Source organism: Lonchura striata, chromosome 1, assembly GCF_050655825.1.
Source record: "Lonchura striata isolate lonStrDom1 chromosome 1, ASM5065582v1, whole genome shotgun sequence".
NCBI lineage: Eukaryota > Metazoa > Chordata > Aves > Passeriformes > Estrildidae > Lonchura > Lonchura striata.
The window spans coordinates 45,683,242-45,701,174 of record NC_140703.1 but is presented as its reverse complement, the minus strand read 5'-3'; the positions used below and the strand labels follow the sequence as shown (position 1 = coordinate 45,701,174).

At 42.6% G+C, this 17,933-nt stretch overlaps 1 protein-coding gene across 1 annotated transcript; it reads left to right on the top strand.

The window, feature by feature from the left end:
- Positions 1-5,274: 5,274 nt before the first annotated feature.
- On the top strand, positions 5,275-16,443 carry VMO1 (vitelline membrane outer layer 1 homolog). The gene is made up of 3 exons (XM_021529393.3): positions 5,275-7,260; positions 7,725-7,822; positions 8,483-16,443. Exons 1-3 carry the CDS (start codon positions 7,093-7,095, stop codon positions 8,766-8,768), a joined length of 552 nt encoding a protein of 183 aa, XP_021385068.3. The 5' UTR covers positions 5,275-7,092; the 3' UTR covers positions 8,769-16,443.
- Positions 16,444-17,933: the final 1,490 nt, after the last annotated feature.

Genomic DNA, 17,933 nt, shown 5'->3' with positions numbered 1-17,933 from the left:
AGTGACTTGACCCAGTTTGGAGAGAAAATTGTGGTGGTATTTTTTTGATTTTTTTTTGTTTGTTTTTTAATTTTTGTAACTGCATTTCATGTAGGGATACAGTTAAAATAAAAAAATACACCAGCTTCACCAGTGAAGCCAACAGTGTGGCCAACATGGTTGGACCTTAATTTCAAGAAACACATGGTTTTGCTCATCTATCCCTGACTGAGTGAAAAAGGGACAAAAAACCAAAGCATTGAGGAAATTCTAAAAAGCAAGTGTTCCTCAAGTGAAGTGTACAGATACCATTTGTAGTGTTCAAAGCCCTTCAAAGACTGAGTGCAATCCTACTTGGGGGAATAGGTGAAGATGAGGGAAACCGAGGCTGCCGTCTAAGACATTTGTCTGGGAGGTTAACAGGGTTCATGTCTTCATGGATTTCCCCATTTTTGTGAAAGATTTTCTTGAGAAATGTCCATAAATTTTCAAGAAAGGGAAAAATTCCATATTCCAGCTGCATAAAATTACTGACAAACTGGACATTCTGAGGGAAATCTAGATACGAGATATTTTTGGCATGTAGCCTGGGAACTGTGAACTGCTGCAGCCTCTGCAGGTGGTGGTGCAGTGGAAAGTCATGTTCTAGGATCAAGGAGGGTTTTCAGAGGGAGTTAATGACATGTGTGGAGCTGGCATAAAACACTACTGGCAGAAAAGAAGGTTTTTACCTGTGGTACAAATCCAATGACTCCACTAAAGTGATAGTGGAGATTTTCCCCAGTTGCCCAAGGGTCTTGTCCTTAGGAACACAGATGACAAAAATGTGCTTTGTGCTCCTGCTCCCTGGAAGAAACAGGAAGAAAAGAAGACCAAGTCCCTGGGTGTGGGACCTGGTATCCGTGAGCTCTGGCCTGGCAAGAGCAGAGCCACTGCTCCTTGGCACAGAGCTGAGCAGGTCTGCAGTGACCTGTCCTGGCTGTCCCTGGCACTGGGTTCTGCAAGGGTGGGCAGCTTCAGAGCAGCATTTCCCATCAGCTGCTTCCCTCTGCTCCCTCCACTGCCTGGCAGCCCTGATGGGGAGCCCTCTGGGAGGCTTCCAGCAGCTCTGAAGTGGGGCTGAAACCTGGGGTGACCCCAAATGAACAGAGGGTTAAGTACTTGGTGAACAAAACCTTCTGCCAAGGAATGCTTCTGTGGTTGCCAAACCTGGAGCGTTGCACACAGGCAGCTCTTAGAGGCAAGGCAAGCACAGCTTCCCTGCAAGCAGGGTATAGCTGCATTTTCCTCCCCTGGGGGAAATAAGAAGTCACAAAGTTTTATCTGAGTGCAGAAGAAAAGGGATCATAGCATAGAAAATAGCAGATTTTCTATCAAGGCACTCGTTTTTTTTCCCCTGAAATAAGAAAGCAAGCAAGACCCCCAGAGAGAAGCTGAAGAACGAGGTGTGTTTGCTCAGGCAGGGTGACACCCTAGCAGCCAGGGTCACCCAGACCTGCTGTTTGATGCAGCCCACACAAACCTGAAGTAGTGAAGAGAACCACTGAGAAAGGGCTTTGATCTGCAGGCGATGCCATAAAAAGAGTAAAAAGAAGCTTTCTGCTTCCTCCTCCCCCTCTGCTATTCCTGAGGTCCTTCCTCAAGGGGGCAGAGACCACCTGCAAGCACACTGGTGTTCCCTCAGCCCTTGTGCTCAACGTGAGAGTCTCTCCCCTGTCTAGTATGTTATGAGGGATGAACACTGGGAGAAGAGATGGACACAGCAGTGTCAGGGTTTCAAGGACATGCCAAAACCAGCATGTCTGGCAAGTGCATTTAGGCAGACTCTTTAGAGCAGTGAGATAATGAAGCAGAGCCCAGCCTGGTCATGATGAGCCTTCCAAAAGAAGGGGCTCTTGTGGCTGTGTGAAAACCTGCCTGTGGCAGCAAAGAGAAAGAGTTAGATGGGCTTTCTGTAGGTGACCTGCTTATCTCCTGTGGGACACCGGTACAGGGCAAGGCCCCGAACTGATCAGCTGCACTGGCAGGCTTTGCTGGGGACCAAACAATATTGAACTTGGTAAAGCATTTAACCCTTTCTTATTGCATGCATATAGATTTACAAACCTGTATAAAGATAAGGTGCCACTGCATGCACCTATCCTCTCTGTGAGAAGTTCTCAGGACAGGTGATTTTCATGGATTCTGCCAGAAATTTCAGGCCTATTCAGAGACTGCCAGCTCCTATGAGTGTGGGGCTTACCTCTGCTCTGAGGTGACTCTGGAGAGGAAGGGATCAGGAGCTTTGTCCCAGTTGGCTCAGCTAGGAGGAGAGTGATACAAACCAGCATGGATTCAGTGCAAGTTGCAGTGGGTAGGGATAAGGGAAGGTGGCTTCTGGAAAAAAAAAATATTTGAGTCTTTCCGAAGTAGTAGAGGATTTGGAGGAAACTGGAGGGGAGGAATGACAGCTGTCCTTTCTTTTCATCACCTGTGTTCAGGATCTGTTAATTAATTCTTTTATTTAAAAAGTAAAGGGAAACTGTGAATGATTTGGGACTTATCAAAATAATCCACAAATATTCAACTTTATTTTCAGAGCTTCTTGCTCACTCTTTCTCTTTCATTCTCTTTCTTTCTTTCTTTCTTTCTTTCTTTCTTTCTTTCTTTCTTTCTTTCCTTCTTTCTTTCTTTCTTTCTTTCCTTCTTTCTTTCCTTCTTTCTTTCCTTCTTTCTTTTTTTCTTTCCTTCTTTCTTTCTTTCTTTCTTTCTTTCTTTCTTTCTTTCTTTCTTTCTTTCTTTCTTTCTTTCTTTCTTTCTTTCTTTCTTTCTTTCTTTCTTTTCTTTTCTTTTCTTTTCTTTTCTTTCTTTTCTTTCTTTTCTTTCTTTCTTTTTTTCTTTTCTTTCCTTTCTTTCTCTCCTTTCTTTTTCTCTCCCCCCATCTTCTTTCTCCCTCCCTCCCCTAACCCTCAGAAGAGCTTAATCTGTTTTTTTTCGTCTTGTCATTATGAGCCTCAGTTTCAAGGGGGTGGAACAGCCCTGTGGCTGTGGTTAAGGATAGGTTTCCTGAGAACTTTTCCCATTGAATTCTCAGAATGAGTTGCTAAAGTTTTCATACGTGAAGTGATCTTTAGCTGAAGACTTGCAGTGGGTGTAAATTGGCATTTGGTCTCTGGCTGTCAGTAAATCTGCACTGCAGGAGGGTTTGCCTCCCCATTTCTTTGCAGGGTTTTTTGTTAATTAGCAAATTTAATCAATATTTAAAAGTATTGAAAGCCTGTAAAAACACGTATCAAACCATGTCCCACAGGAGACAATTCTAGATCGAAAGTTACTCAATAGTTTTTATTTATTTTATTACACAGTAAAATAGAGAGTTTGCTTATTACATTTATAGACTGTAATTATTGCTTTAAAAACAATAATGTATGTTCAGATAACTGTCTAAATTTTCAAGGTAAAGTTTTATATGAAAGCTGGGGATTGTGGGCAAGTGGGAAACCACCAGAAAATAACTTCAAACAAGAGGAGCACCACCTCTACCTGTAGGTCATCTTTACATCCCGTTATTTCAACTAATGCAAAGTTATCTCCCCTTATATCTGAGCAATGTCTATACCTATGTTATTTGCTTTAAAGCTTCTCTTTCTGCTCATGCATCTAGAAAATCCCAGCTCTTGTCTAATTTCTGATATCTATCACTTATATTTTTTCCTGCCATTCAATTTTCTATTAATCTGAGTCAATTTAGCAAATGAGAAAATGAGGACCAGATAGCACATAATTTGATTACTCATTTTCTCTTAAACATTTATCCATATTACCCATATTACTGAAAACTCATTGTCATTCAGCACTACCATTTTTAGCCTGAGAAAGCCTACACAGAGTCTGAGTTTATAAGACTAGTTCAGAGGGGACCATGCCTCACTGTAGTCAGAAGTGATGAACAGATGATTTCAGAGAGAGGTTCATGTGAAGATATCTGCTCCTCTCTATTGTCATCATGTTGTCTCTCCCAGCATCTGTGAAGGGAGCCCACTGCTGTTATTTCAGATGGAGACATCTGCACGGATGTTTGTGTTCCTTCAGAATCTCACCTCTTCTTTATAAATAATGCAACCCTTTCCTTATTAATATTTTCATAGAATAGAATAGATTATTTATTGCCCTTTCATGTTTTTCTGGGTTTGCTGATGTACCATTTCCATGAGATAGTGTGTCTTTTGCAGGATGCAGTTAGCTATGGAGTATCTCATCTACATCCCAAGCTGCAGGTGAGGAAGGTTCAGCAGAGCCAGGCTGTGTGATTTACAATGGATTTATACCCAGTTATAATGGTCAGGTTTGGCATTAGAGCTGCTGAGGAACATGGCTACTGAGAGCTGATGGGTGGCAACCAGTGCCTTGGTAACTGTGTGGGAGGAGTGTAAAATGGCCTAAAGCACTCAGAAGTACACAGTCATTCAGTCAAAACCATCACCCTGTATTTACTGACTTGTCTTTTCCCCCTCCTATTTAGAGTTTCTCCTCCTATTTAGAGTCCCTGGTCACTTGTTGCCTTCAACTCTTCCTACAGCTCACTCAAAAGAGCCCAACATCTCAAATGATCTCACCCTTTGGGCAGCAGCAGGTTTACATGAATATGAGAAAACGAGAATATGAAAAAGACAACACAACACTGCCAAACAAAGTTTGTAATATTAAGTGTGCAGTGTTTTTAGGTCTAAAAATCAGAAATTAATGAATTTTCAAGAGCAGCTAATACATAATTTTTTCAATAACATCATAAAATAAACAAATTTTGTATGGTATATGTTTCTGTATGTTATAGGCAATTTTTTCCATGTTCCATATAGATTTAAATGTCATAACATCACAATAATAATTTTATAAAATCAATATACTGATTAGTATTATGTTAATCTTTTTATGAAAAAGAAATAGAAGTTTTTTTATAAAAGCTGAAAAGTAGTGGCAAAATTTTTATGCTCCTCTGCCTGCAAAAATAATTGTATTAAGCTGGATGAATAATGAAAGGATGAAATACCCTGTATCATCATCATTTTACTGTAGTCATGTTTCATTAATCAAATTCATCAATTTCCCAATTTTCTTTAAAACTATTCTGACATTTTCAAGGATATTAAAATACAGGAGAGGGATCAAGAAAGCGGCGTGGGTGTGTCAGTAATAGATCTGGATCTCAACATTGCAGACTTTTTAAAATTTTGGTAGTCTGTGTAAGCTGATCTTTGGAAACTTGTTAAACTTGCTACTTGTGGTAGCAAAATCAATGTCTGCTCTGCACATGTTAAGTGCTAAGCCATGTACTGTGAAGTCAAGTCCAAGGCATCTCACATTTGGCAGCCCAAGTTACCAGCTATTTGGTTATAAATGGGAAAAGGATTCTTCCCAGGTCCTGGACTAATAGTTCTCTAATAGTTTTCCTCTTGGGCTTGAGTTTTCTCCTGGACCTGTGAGTTCTGGATGGGAGTCATTTCTCATGGCCAAATCCCTGAAGGTGTCCTCACCTCCTGCCTTGTCCTGCTCCCCTGCACACTGTGGGCTCACTGTGCCCCAGGATCCTCCTCTAGGGATGGGAAAAGGCAGGAATCTTATCATTTGAGCAGAGTCTGAGGGGAGAAGATGGGTCCTGCCAGGCTGTGGACCTGCTGCTAGTGGTGAAGTGATCAAGGGTGATGGTCGAGGGCCAGCAAAGGAGAAATGAGAGGGAATCTTGCTCCTTTTGTAATCTTAACCAGGTCCCAGCCATTTCCTTCTGACTCTTGCTCCTTTCTATTCATTTGCTGCCAAGAGCAGGTCTGAGTGTCCTCGGCTACCACTGTGTGACCCTGCTGAGCAAACACACCTGGTTTGCCAGATGTGATTGCACAGTCCTCGTGGGAGAAAACATATCTCCTCTGGATTTTGACATCCCTTTGGAGAAGTAAAACAAAAGTTCTGGTTTAAACAGGAAAGCAGGTTGTGCTTTCATCACGTGCTGTGCTCTTTTAGTGCCTTTCACTAAAAGGATCATCCTACTTCCCATCCTCTTAATTTGGATATGTTGCCACCTGTAGACACCACTGGCAAGTGTGAGGGAAATGCATAGTCAAGAATGGGAAAAGCAACACCACCCTTTAGTGGGACAGTAACAGACGGAGCAGAACAGGAATTGGAAGAGAAACCTAGAAGAGGGAAATTCTTTGTATTCTGTTAGTTCAACAGGTTTGGCACCTCATCTTGCTTTAACATCCTGAGGATCAAGATACTTCTCTAAAATATATTCTCTCTTTGCCTATTGAACTGAGAAAAAGCTTCTGCCAGATGCTGCAAGACCAGCCAAGGGCACTCTGAAGCATTGGTTAACTTTGTGTTAAGAGTTTTTAATTCATCTCTTTCTGCATCATGACATCCTCGAAGACTGTGCCCTCAGTGCATCAGTATCACCTTTCTACTTGTCCTCAGTGGCACTTAGGCCTGAGAATCACTGTGGGCATCCATCCCAACATATCTGACTTTGGTTAAGCTTGCTGCAAAAGAAAAGCATACAGTTTTTCATTGATATTAAAAAGGCTGTTGAAAAGAAAGATATTAAAACCTTAAATTACTTAATTTGTTGAGATTCCCAGGAATCCTATTCAACAGAAGGTATTGGGAGACACAGGGCTTGAGTTTATTTATTGTTTGTTCCAGACCAAGTCCCTTATATTTCTTCATCTAATCTGACCTTCCTTGCCAAATAGCAATAGGTAAAATGGTTCTGGCAGTTACGCTCAGAAGGCAAACATTCCCATGGCCAAATATCTGCGTAGCCAGAAGCAGAAATCTATATTAAGCTTCTACCATGAGCACAGCAAGGAGGTGTTCCCATAGCCCTTCAGTGGGGGTGGATACACGTATGGCCGCAGTATCTGCTGCCTGTCAGCTGCTGAACTCCCAGAGGATCTCCTCATGGGCACTGTGAGCATGTCAGCAATGTCAGCAAGTGCTGTGTCCCTGCCTGGGTGGAAACTATTGTTCCAGTGGTGTTTGTCAATGGGCTGGTAGGGAAAGGCAAGCAGCCTTGGAAGGATATAAACTCCCCGGTCCATGCAATAGCATTCTTTCAGCAGATGCAGAGCACCAAAGATGAAGTTCCTTGTACCAGCTACACTCATCCTGATCCTCCTCTGCTCCCCAGGCACAGGCATGCGTGAATACACCTCTGTCCTCTCTGTCCCCAATGGAGGCCACTGGGGCAAGTGGGGCAGCCGGCAGTTTTGCCACCATGGCTACGCCAATGGATTTGCACTGAAGGTAAAATTCTCTCCATTCCCTACCTTCGCCTTTCTGCAGATTTTCTGCAGATTTTTTATTTTCTTGAGTGTGATACTCTGTACATAAGGCTATGAGTCTTCCGGCAAGTGTTGCCACTGTAGCTACACCAGAAAAGTCTGCATGGGGCTGATGTTGTGGGGAGAAGTCATGTGGGTATGAAAATCTGGATTCTGGGAGAGAACCATCCACCACCAGTGTCCTTCCTGAGACTCTGAGACTCTGCCTTACTTGTTGGGTCAGCAATAGTTAGAAAACACAAAGAACATGTTACAAGGGTTAGGTGGTTTCCCAGTGACAGCTATTTTTTCCAATGTGCTTCCCAAGACATTTTCTCTTTCCCATTACAGAAAGAAGGTGGGACTATTTCTGACAGGCATGTAAAAATTTTCCTGGGTCCTTTACTCCTTGCCTTTACCTCTGCCCCTGTGTGACTTCCATTGCAGGTGGAGCCCGACCAGTTTGGAAGTGATGACACGGCTCTGAATGGCATACGCCTGCATTGTCAGGATGACTCAATAGCCATTGAGTCCTCGGTGGGGGAGTAAGTGACGCTCTGGTTTCTCTCCTGTTTGTCATGCACCAGCTCACAAAACACCCAAATGGTGTCACCATTTGCAGGGGTCTCTTCTCTCTAACTTGCTGTATACACAGTGATGTATTATAGTGAATTAAAACAAGTGGTTAGGGGTTATTTTTCATTAATTTTGAGGGTTATTAAACACAGTTACCTCACTTTACCACTTTTTGTTTGCCCTTGGATTTTCTGCAGAGCACTGTGAACACCTGAAATATGGTCCCAAAGTTAGAGTTTTCTTTGGAAGGGTTTCTAACCATACATTTAGAAACTGCCCTGTCCAAGCCCTGGCCATGCTGCAGGGAACACCATGCTGCACCTTTGGCTGCTCTCCCAGGTGCCTGGTGTGTACCTGTCACACATGTCAGGGAGGAATCATAAAACATGTGCTTGGGCTGCCCTCAGGTTACTACCCAATCTCAGGTTTCCTTGTGTTTTTCTGATGAGATATCAATGACAATTACATCTTTGGAAGGCAAGGAAAATAAAAGGAGAAGGTAAGGGGCCCCCGACTGCAGAAGGATGCTGTGTCAGAGAAGTGTTAAGCTTCAGAGCAGTGTGACAAGGAGAAGGAGCATTTCCCAAAGCTCACAGAGCCCAGACATTTTTCCATTTGCTTTTTGTCAGGTGGGGTTCCTGGACCAGTTTCCAAGTTTGCCCTGGAGGCTACCTGATCTCTTTTTCACTGAGAACAGAGACGTCCCAAAGAGCAGGTGATGACACAGCAGCCAACAACATCCAGTTCAGATGCTCAGATGAGGCTGTGCTGGTAGGTGATGGGCTGTCGTGGGGCAGCTTTGGCCCGTGGACCGACAGCTGTAAGATATGTGGTCTCCAGACCAAGGTAGAGACCCCACAGGGACTTCAGGACGACACAGCACTCAACGATGTGAAGTTCTTCTGCTGCAAATGAGCACTTGCTCCACCTTCATCACTGCCTAAAACATCCCATATCCCACAGGAAGTGATGTACAAGTAAAGCTTTGCTCTAGCTTTATCCTGGGACATGCCCATGATATTTTGACTGCTTGCATCTTGCTGTTCTGGCCAATGCCTTAGATGATAATATCTTTTACAGCTACTGCTATATCAAATCATACTGCTATAGGCAAATCATTGCATCATGAACTGCTGGAATGTTGCTGTGAAAATGCTCAATCTCAACCAATTGCTCAGAGCTGACAGATTTCTCAACTTTCTTTTTCTCTGACTGGCAAGTTTCTTTGAGGTTTGGTCTGCCCATTTTCCCTTATTTGAAGTAATACTTGATCTGTCGATATGACAAACAGGGAAGAATGGGTATTTGAGTCCATTTGAAGCTTCTGACCAAAGCCAAAATGAGTAATGAGAGACAAAGGGTTTGGGTAGGCTCATGAGAGGCATCAAAGGTTTGCTGTCATTGCCCACCTCTAGCTTAAATTGCCTCAAGATTTGTACATGCTTTTTGCAAGCAATCTCTTAGCTGCCTGAGCTCCAGCCTTAGGAAACATGACTAGAAAGTGTGTTTACACTGTGCATTCATCTGTGTGGCACTGAGCCACCTGGGTGTGTTGTAGCTCCCCAGGCCTCCCTTGCTGCTGCTTTTCAGTGTGCTCTGCTGGCTCACCTGGCTGCTAGTGCAAGACATTTTCATGGGACTTGGATTTTGTTTGTCACCTCTGGGCTTCATGCTTTAAATAGAATGGAGTAGAATCCAAACTAAAAATAAACTCTATGTCAGTCATCCATTTCTTATGCTCCAATTTGCTGGGTAAGCTGGAAATTATTACTTTGTCCTGATATGCTAGATGTAAAGAATGTACTCACATTTCAGGGAAAAATAATGTCTGAATATCATTATCATGCTTTATCAAGCCACCAAGCCTGTCTGGCAAGAGTTTAAGAAGACTTGCTGCCTCTCTCAGCACCTTCTAGGAAGTGCAGCTATCGCTATTCCCTCAAAGCAATGCATTATGCATCTTTGTGTGCTAGAAAAAAGGTAGGGGCATGATGCTGGCATTCTCCAGGTGGCTGCTGGGGTTTGGCTTTGGGGATGTTGTGTCTGGGACCACAGCCATGTGGAACAGCACAGAGCTGATGGTGGATGTGAATGGTGGATGTTCCTTTTGCCAGTTCACATCCTTTCCTTAGCACATATATAGTAGCCATCACCACTCTGGCTCTTCAGGCATACAAATTTTTCTTACTGTTGCTTACCTCAGAAAGTACTCAAATAATAACTGTATTTCCTTCCACTGAAGCACTCCAGCAAAGCTTCTGTAGTGCAAGAAGAATATCAGAAAAATTCCTGCATTTGAATTTTATTAAAAAAAAAATATTAAATTTTCTAATCAGACCTTCTGCTGCAAATTTTCAGGGTTCTGATTTGTTTAATCTCAGGATTTGACTTCTTTCTTAACATTTGGTATTTCTAAACGATCCTTTAACTGCTTTCTGTCTTCCTCTTGATTGCAGACATTTTAAGTGTGCAAATGCTTTATTAAAGAAATGCTTATTTTGTAAAACCAGCCCAGTCATCACTTGAAATACTGATTATTAACTTCAAGGAACTGTTTTGCAGCTTCCATCTCATTTTAGGAGTTTCTGAAAAAATCCTTATTTATCATATATTTAGCTCTCGCTAAACATATAAATGCCTCATCTCTAGCAATTAGCCAAAAAAAAAAAGAAAAAGCAAAACAAACTCCCCCCCCAAAAAAACCGAATGAAAACAAACAACCCAAAAACTGCAACCTTTTTAACAAGGGGAACCAAACTAAACTAAAACTAAATTCTGATACTATCACAGTTAACTGTAGTTAGCAGTGTCCACACCATATCTTAACTTCCAAAATTACTGTTTTCAAGCCCCACAAGAGGAGGACATATTTTAGTTTGCATCTAGTTGCTTGGCTTTCATTTTCCTGTGAAACAGGAATAATTTCAGCTTGCAAACTGACATTCCGTATAATTAGTGAGGCAATATTTGGGAACATAAAAGTAAAAATAGCTGCACTGATCCACTGATCTAAGCAAAACAGGCTTAATTTGATGAAAGTGAGCAGGAATCATGGTGACACGATTATCTGCATCATCTTCCAAGGCCTGGGGAATTCCCTTGTTGAGGGAGAGGCAGCTCCATGCGCTTCGCAGAAGTCTTAGAGGGCCAACTGCTGGTCACCTTCCACCAGGGCATGTTGGACAAGCAAAAACCATCAAGTATTGATAACATGACACTGTGTGGTCAGTGTCACCAGCAAATCTCACAACAGGAGATTCCAAGCGTGTTTGTTTTAGTAAGTTGTGTTTTTTTTGAAAGATATACTGAGTTGTGTGTGCAGCCAGTTTTGTGGGGGAAAAAAGGTCAGGTAGTTCATCATCTCCATATAAAGAAGGTTTCTAAGAGAGTTAATTCTTGGAACGGCCAATGCCACTGAGCTGAAGTGCTTGAAAGAAGGAATGGCATTTCTTTTGAGTGACTTGTTCAAGAAGCAGTATCTGTTTTCTTATATATATACGTATGCGCATGTAAATGTAGATGATGGAAAACTGGAACTTCATATTGTGCATTTCTTCTCCAGAGAGTAATTCAGGCTGGAAGACTCTGATCATCTGCTCTTTCTTTGCAAATGAGCAATTCAGTTAAATTTTGAGGTTTCTCTGTGGGAAGAATTATTCACAGTGCCAGCAAAACTGACCTTCTGTGCTTTCCTATTATGCCAGGTGTAACACAGCTTCCTAATAGAGTGTGAATAGATACTCCAAATGAGAGCTGTTCCAAGAAATGTTTTTTTCTCATGTACTTACCAGCAACTTGAAAATCAAATGGCTATTTTTTTATCATCTGAATATTGATGAACCAGCTGGGTCTCCTCTGATGGTCCACTTGCAAAACATGGGTTATACACAAACTAGAAAGTAGATCTCAAGCATTTACTCCACTCAGAGTGGAGAAATCACTCTTGTACCAGAAATGAAGGCATAAGACCACCATCTAAGTGTGCTGGAGCTAGTGTGGCTGAAAATGTGCATAGCTGGAATCTGTGAGTGGCTACATCTGCATGACTCAAAAAAGTGACTGTGTGTCTCTGGCACATCTACAAGTCAGGAATATGTTGCTAAAGAACTAACACACAGTCCCTGTGGAATGTTGGTGGAATTAGTGGCAACACCAAGGACCAGGCAAGAATTATCCCTGAATCTACTGATAATGTGGCAATATTGGATCCAGAGCATGAGTAGGCTTGGAGAAGGCAAGGAGGAGTTTTCCACTGATCCATGCATACTTGGTGCAGCTCCAGGGAGACTGGCAGAAGCAGTAGGCCTGGAGCTTTCCTGAAATGATTTTTAAAAGCCAATTCTATTGAATAAAACTGAATTTGACCAAGACCAGACCTGATGTTAGTGGTGCTCTGGTGAACCAAGCTTTGAGTCTGCCTCTGATAAAGATGACCATAGAAATCCTAGCCTTCATGGCCATATTGTTCCTGTTGCACAAAGAAGATAGATATTCCATCCATCAAAAATGCTTTGAAGCTTAAGTTGTTAGTTTTTGTGAGATGCAGGGGAAACACCTGAAGATGCTTTAGCTACATTTCATTGATAATACTATACATGATGAGTGCACCATGGAGCTCATGCTCAACCTGTTATAGTCAGCAAGTTTTCCAACCCCATAAAACCAATCTTAATTAACTAGTGTGATTGGCAATGAGGAAACACTAAAAACATCTGGTTTTGAATTTACTGAGTATTATTATTTGGAGATGTTTTTACAGCATGTGAGGAGCAGAGAACCTATGGTTCATGAAAAGAAAAACATCAGGACTCTGGAGAGGTGATTGAAGGATTGAATTCTGACTTCCATGCTCCCCCACAACACTGTAGGCATGACTTTGTCCAGTAGGACTTAATATCTATGGTATTGTGCTTGAACACTTTTTGTCTGAGGAGTTGTTTCATGGTTTGTACCCACCTGCTCTGTCTTCATCTCTGCAGAAAGGGAGCCTACCCAAGGCAGTCCAGGCTCCAGCAAGTAATGTTAGAAGCTGTTGTCCTGGCAGGAAGAAGGAGTAGCTGGCTCAGTGAAAGCTGGGGGAAACACATGAGCTGTCTGGCAATGCATAAACACGATTAGCAGCAAGACAGCAACACCAGATATATAGAAAACATATTGCTCCCGGGCAGATAATGTAGAATCTTAGAGACTTTTGCATTTGGTGTGTGTTTCCTGAGCTTTCCATGTTCTACTGGAGCAAAACTTGGTAGACATCAGTTGCCTCAAAACCCCTTCCAACACAGGCTGACTCTACTGCTTGCTAAGGCTCGGTGGCTTTGGCAGCAGCCCACTGAGCTGGGTGACATTTGGCTCCACTGGCACCTGGGCCTCTCCAACACAGAGGCTTTTTTGAAATCTCCAACAGAGATTTCTTTTTGATTACTCAAAGTCAGTTCAACACTAGCAATGGGGTAAAAGTAATTTGGTGTATTTCTTAATGAAAATAAAGTAACAAAATGGGCACCCATGACCTCTTTAGTGCTGTGTAGAAAAGGAAAAAAGTGACAGTGCCACAGGAACACGTGCAGGAGTTTCATAACTCAGTTTGTGAAAAAGGACATTTTCAGAGAGAATGGGACAGTATGAGAAGTCAGGTTACTGTGTGAGTCATTTCAGGATCAGGTCCTGAACAGGTCCAAGACATCCCCTTTGTGTTTCTGCTGTTCTCTTTCTCAGGGGGAGTATTCTGCTGCTGTCCATAAATGACTTACAAGTCCATGGACAAAACTGTACATCACTGGCTTCATTTAAATCCAGAAAGGGCTGCTCTTACCCTAAAGGAGTCTCTTTATGCATTCAAAAATAATTTAATCAATTTCACTTTTGCTAGTAGTAAAAGTACATTAAAAAATTAATTCCCCAGTCTGATGGTGTGCCTAGAATGACCTTCAATCCTTGCACCAACATTTTTTTTATGTCAGTGAACTTTTTATGGTGAGATAACCAAAAGTAATTTTAAAAACAACTTTCTGTCTCAGATTTTGCCACTTATCAAATAAGACCACCTTTTGTAATTCTAATTTATTGCTATAGAATCCACAACATGGCTAGAAGTGCTGTCAAGTGGAAACATGGAATAGATTCTAAAGGTTGATTTGAACATGTCCTTTTCTGAGGAGAAAAGACAAAAATAAATTCTCTCTCCTGCTAGCTACACTGTTTGTACTTCACTGTGACAGCAACTTCTGTGTGCTTGCTGGGAAGAGCAGTGTCAAGGGGACAAAGCTTTTCTAATTTTAGAGGAGACTTCCATCTCAGGAAAAGTAGTACCTAAATAAAGAAAATATCACTTCTATAGCTAGGTTTTTTTCAAACAAATATCTGGGAACACATCAATGGTTATGGAAAAAAATAACTGTGTTTCTCCTCTGGGTCATACTAGTGAAGTTGCACATCTCTGAAGTAGGGGATAAGTAAGAAAGACATAAACTTAGGAATCATTACTGTATAAACAACCTGATGAAAAATTTCCTTTCAAGTCCAACCAAATGACTGCAACTTTCCATGTGAGATTATAACACCCATGCTATGGTGCTAAGTAGTTATCCAGCAGTACCTGCTGAGTGTCACTCCTATTAGAGGTGTAAGAAATCCACTGTGTCTTCCCGGGCTTTAAAACCCAGCTGGAAGTTTATCAGTGGGTTACCTCAGAGGTGGCTCACCTTGAATGAGATACAGTGTCACACTCTTGCTTGTTAAGCAGGCTTTTATATAAGTGTTATGGTTTCCATAGAAACATAACTGAATCTTTCCTCCAGCATAATCCCCAAAAAGCTTCCACAGACCTAGAAAATACACAGTGAACAGTCAAATAATTTTTTATGCTGACAAAAAGAATGCCACAGTTGTCACCCAGTCAAGTTTCTCACACAGGGCAAAATAAGTTTAAATCCCACAGAGGATTTCCTTGCAGCATTCAGACATCATCTGGAATCCCATTTCCCTGCAAGTTAAGTTTTAAAAAGCTCTAGAGGAACCTTATAGAACTGTGTGAGCTATAGGTGGGAAAGACCTTGTCTTCCAAAAGCGTGTCAGTGAGTGCAAAACCCATGAGAACAGAAAAAATAATTATGCTGATGATCTCTTCCCCAGGCCTATACTGCTTTCAGTTGTACATTTTCAAGTGTTTTTCATGATGAGTTTTAAATATTTTCCTTCATAGCTGGGGCTACCAGCACGTAGCAAGGATTCTCTGGGCAGAAGAATTTCCCCCTAACAGTCTGTTTCCTCTTGTGCAGGTAGGGATCAGTCATTTCTCCCAGGCAGCCAGGGACAGGACAAGAGGAAATGTCCCCAGGTTGTGCCAGGGGATGTTCAAGTTGAACATCAGGAAGAATTTTCTCCAAAGGGTGGTCAGACACTGGAACAGGCTACCCAGGGAGGTGGTGGAGTCACCAACCCTGGAAGTGTTCAAGAAATGACTGGACTGGCACTTAGAGCTGTGGTTATTTGGATGATGGTGTTTGGTCGAAGGTTGGACTAGATGATCTTGGAGGTCTTTTTCAACCTTAATGGGTCTGCTAATTCACTAGGAGGATAATTTACAGATCTGTGTTTAACCTTGCCTGCTCTTTTAGCGTCTTCAAGAATGTGAACAGAGCAAACTGAAATAAAATCTGGACAAAACTATAATGATTAATTGAATTAACACTGTATTAAGTTATTTATTTTTTAAAATTTAAATATACAGTGCGGCTGCAATTCATTTAAGCAACTGAACATAAGTTTGTTGAAGGTGCATGAGTATTTTTTTCACTTTCAACACTTAAAATTAGACAGAAGCAGGTGTTGGTCTGAAGTTGCTTGCTAGAATTATTTATTATGAATGACAGATATATGAACTGCAGTGCCCTCAGGTGGAAATTACCTGAGTGAACATGGACACCTGTAATTTATAGTCCATCAGTGACAATGTCCTTGTCTTCTGCTTCTATTACGGAAACAGGTCTGATGTTTAGCAATAACCTAACCCTGTTTGTTCTCTATTTAAAGGGTAAAATGCAGTTCTTTCAGATTGTAGTTAAGTCATACATTCCAGGCAGAAGAGAGAAATCTTCTGAGGAGCTGATTCAGGGCTGCTGCCTGTGGGTGACCAATGAGTATTAATGGCAACTGATGGTTTGGTCACAGCCCCCAGACACTGGGGGCTCTCTGTGCACGCAGTCCCTTCTGCAAGGCAGATGGCCTTGTCCACAGCCAGGAGCCAGGCGGGTGTCAGCAGCCAGACACAACATTCCCAGGCTCTGCATCATCTCCACTTCATGTGGGAGCACGGAACAGTTGTCAGCTCTCATTACATCCCTGTGAGTGAGCTCAGGCCCTTCCCAGATGGGCTAAAGCAGGACCGGCTGATAGAGTCCCAGGGAATGGCAGCTGCTCTGGGGACTCTGCGTCCATTGGGCAAAATCCCTCCCTGGCTCACTGGCTGTGCTGCTTTCCTTGGGGCAGAGCAGACAGGGAGGGAGAAGGGCTGTCCCTTTCATGCTCCTGGCATGGGGAGAGAGGGAGGGGGTGAGCAGCCCTTGTTAGAGCTGTCCTCCTTCATCCTGGGGGTGACAGCTCATGAGGACTCTGCACAACAGGAGTGAGTGGAGCTTGAAAGGGGACACAAACACTGTCTTGAAGCTAACAGATTGAGAAACAGCTGTGAGATGAGCTATTGTTTCATGTCCCCATACATACCTCCAAGAATAAGAGCTACTTCATGAACCCTTGGGATTTTTAAAAAATCAATTAATTTAAACTGTAATTCAAGATAGCTTAATGTTAGAAAGTCCCAGGCAGGTTGGTACTTGATACAGATTTGCTCTGGCAAGGCCAGGGTATCCTAGGAGCTTGTTGAGAACTCTACAGGGATGACCTACACATCTCTGCCAAGGTTATGTTGCAGTCATACTGTTGAACCTCCAGGTGAAGGAACTGATGGAGGAGCTGGACCCATTACACAGCATCAGGTAGGATGAAGGGAAGCTGTCCCTTGAGGCAAGACCCCAAGCCCTGTGTTGCATGGAAGGAGGGATGGCAAAGAGCAATCCCTGAACAAGTGGAGGATGGTGACTCCTGTGGTAGGACTGATTGGATTCTTGTGAGCTATTGCAGCAGGAGAAAGGCTCCTTCACTACCTGTGCAGGGCCTCAGCAGGTGAGACTAGACGTTGTATTGGGGTAGGAGGCTAAGCTGGTTGAGCCTGATCTGTGCTCTGGAGCACTCTGAGCCTCTGAAGTGGTGTTTGTCACTTCCAACGAGCTTCCTGCTGCTCTGCTTCTGCTCCTTTGCACTGGGCTCTCCTAGGAAGAAGCCAATCCGGATTCATGTTCCTGAGCTGCAGGTATCAGAAGGTGGCTGTTGGTAGCACTGTTAGATGTGTTTTGTGTGTTCCCACTGTGAGAAACCATCCTGTTCTCAAATAGCCTAGAGTTAATCAATACAGGAAAAACAGGGACAGGCAGTGGTGGGTAGTGAGGCAATGTCTTTGATGTTGTCCAAAAAATCAGTGGAAGAAATTATGGCATAAAAGCTGCAGGAAAACCAGGAGTGAATAGGCAATAATAGTTTAAGCTCCTTTTCCCAAGGAGATCTGTGGTGTTTTTGCATAGGTATTTATAGCATACAATCTGCATTATAATTGTCCTTTGAGGGACTAAGCTCCATGAGATGAATAAAGAACAGTAATACAATGATGTAATTTAATTAGAGCGTATTTCATACAACAACATGACAAGTGTCCTGTTTCCATTCACCCTGGAAGCTGTGTCCTTGATGTCAGCAATAATGGTGATGCTGCGGGAGCAGCATCTAACTGGTGGTGAAATGGAGAGCCAAGGCTCTCTGCTGTGCTGGGATGGATGCACCAGCTAGGAATGCACTGCCTGACAGCATCACCTCTGGATGCAGACAGACGCAGGCCACAACCTTGGATTTTGATGGCTTGGTGATATGTCTAATGAAAAGACACATTGTTATGAACCTTTCTCCAATTTCTGCTAGAGAACATTAAATAAGAGGAGCCACTGTCATGTAGGATACGTACCCCAGTCAAAC

Coding starts and splice junctions, on each gene's coding strand:
- VMO1 (XM_021529393.3), top strand. CDS start 7,093: ATGAAGTTCCTTGTACCAGCTACACTCATCCTGATCCTCCTCTGCTCC. Junction 7,261..7,724: donor CCAATGGATTTGCACTGAAG/GTAAAATTCTCT, acceptor CTTCCATTGCAG/GTGGAGCCCGACCAGTTTGG. Junction 7,823..8,482: donor ATTGAGTCCTCGGTGGGGGA/GTAAGTGACGCT, acceptor GCTTTTTGTCAG/GTGGGGTTCCTGGACCAGTT.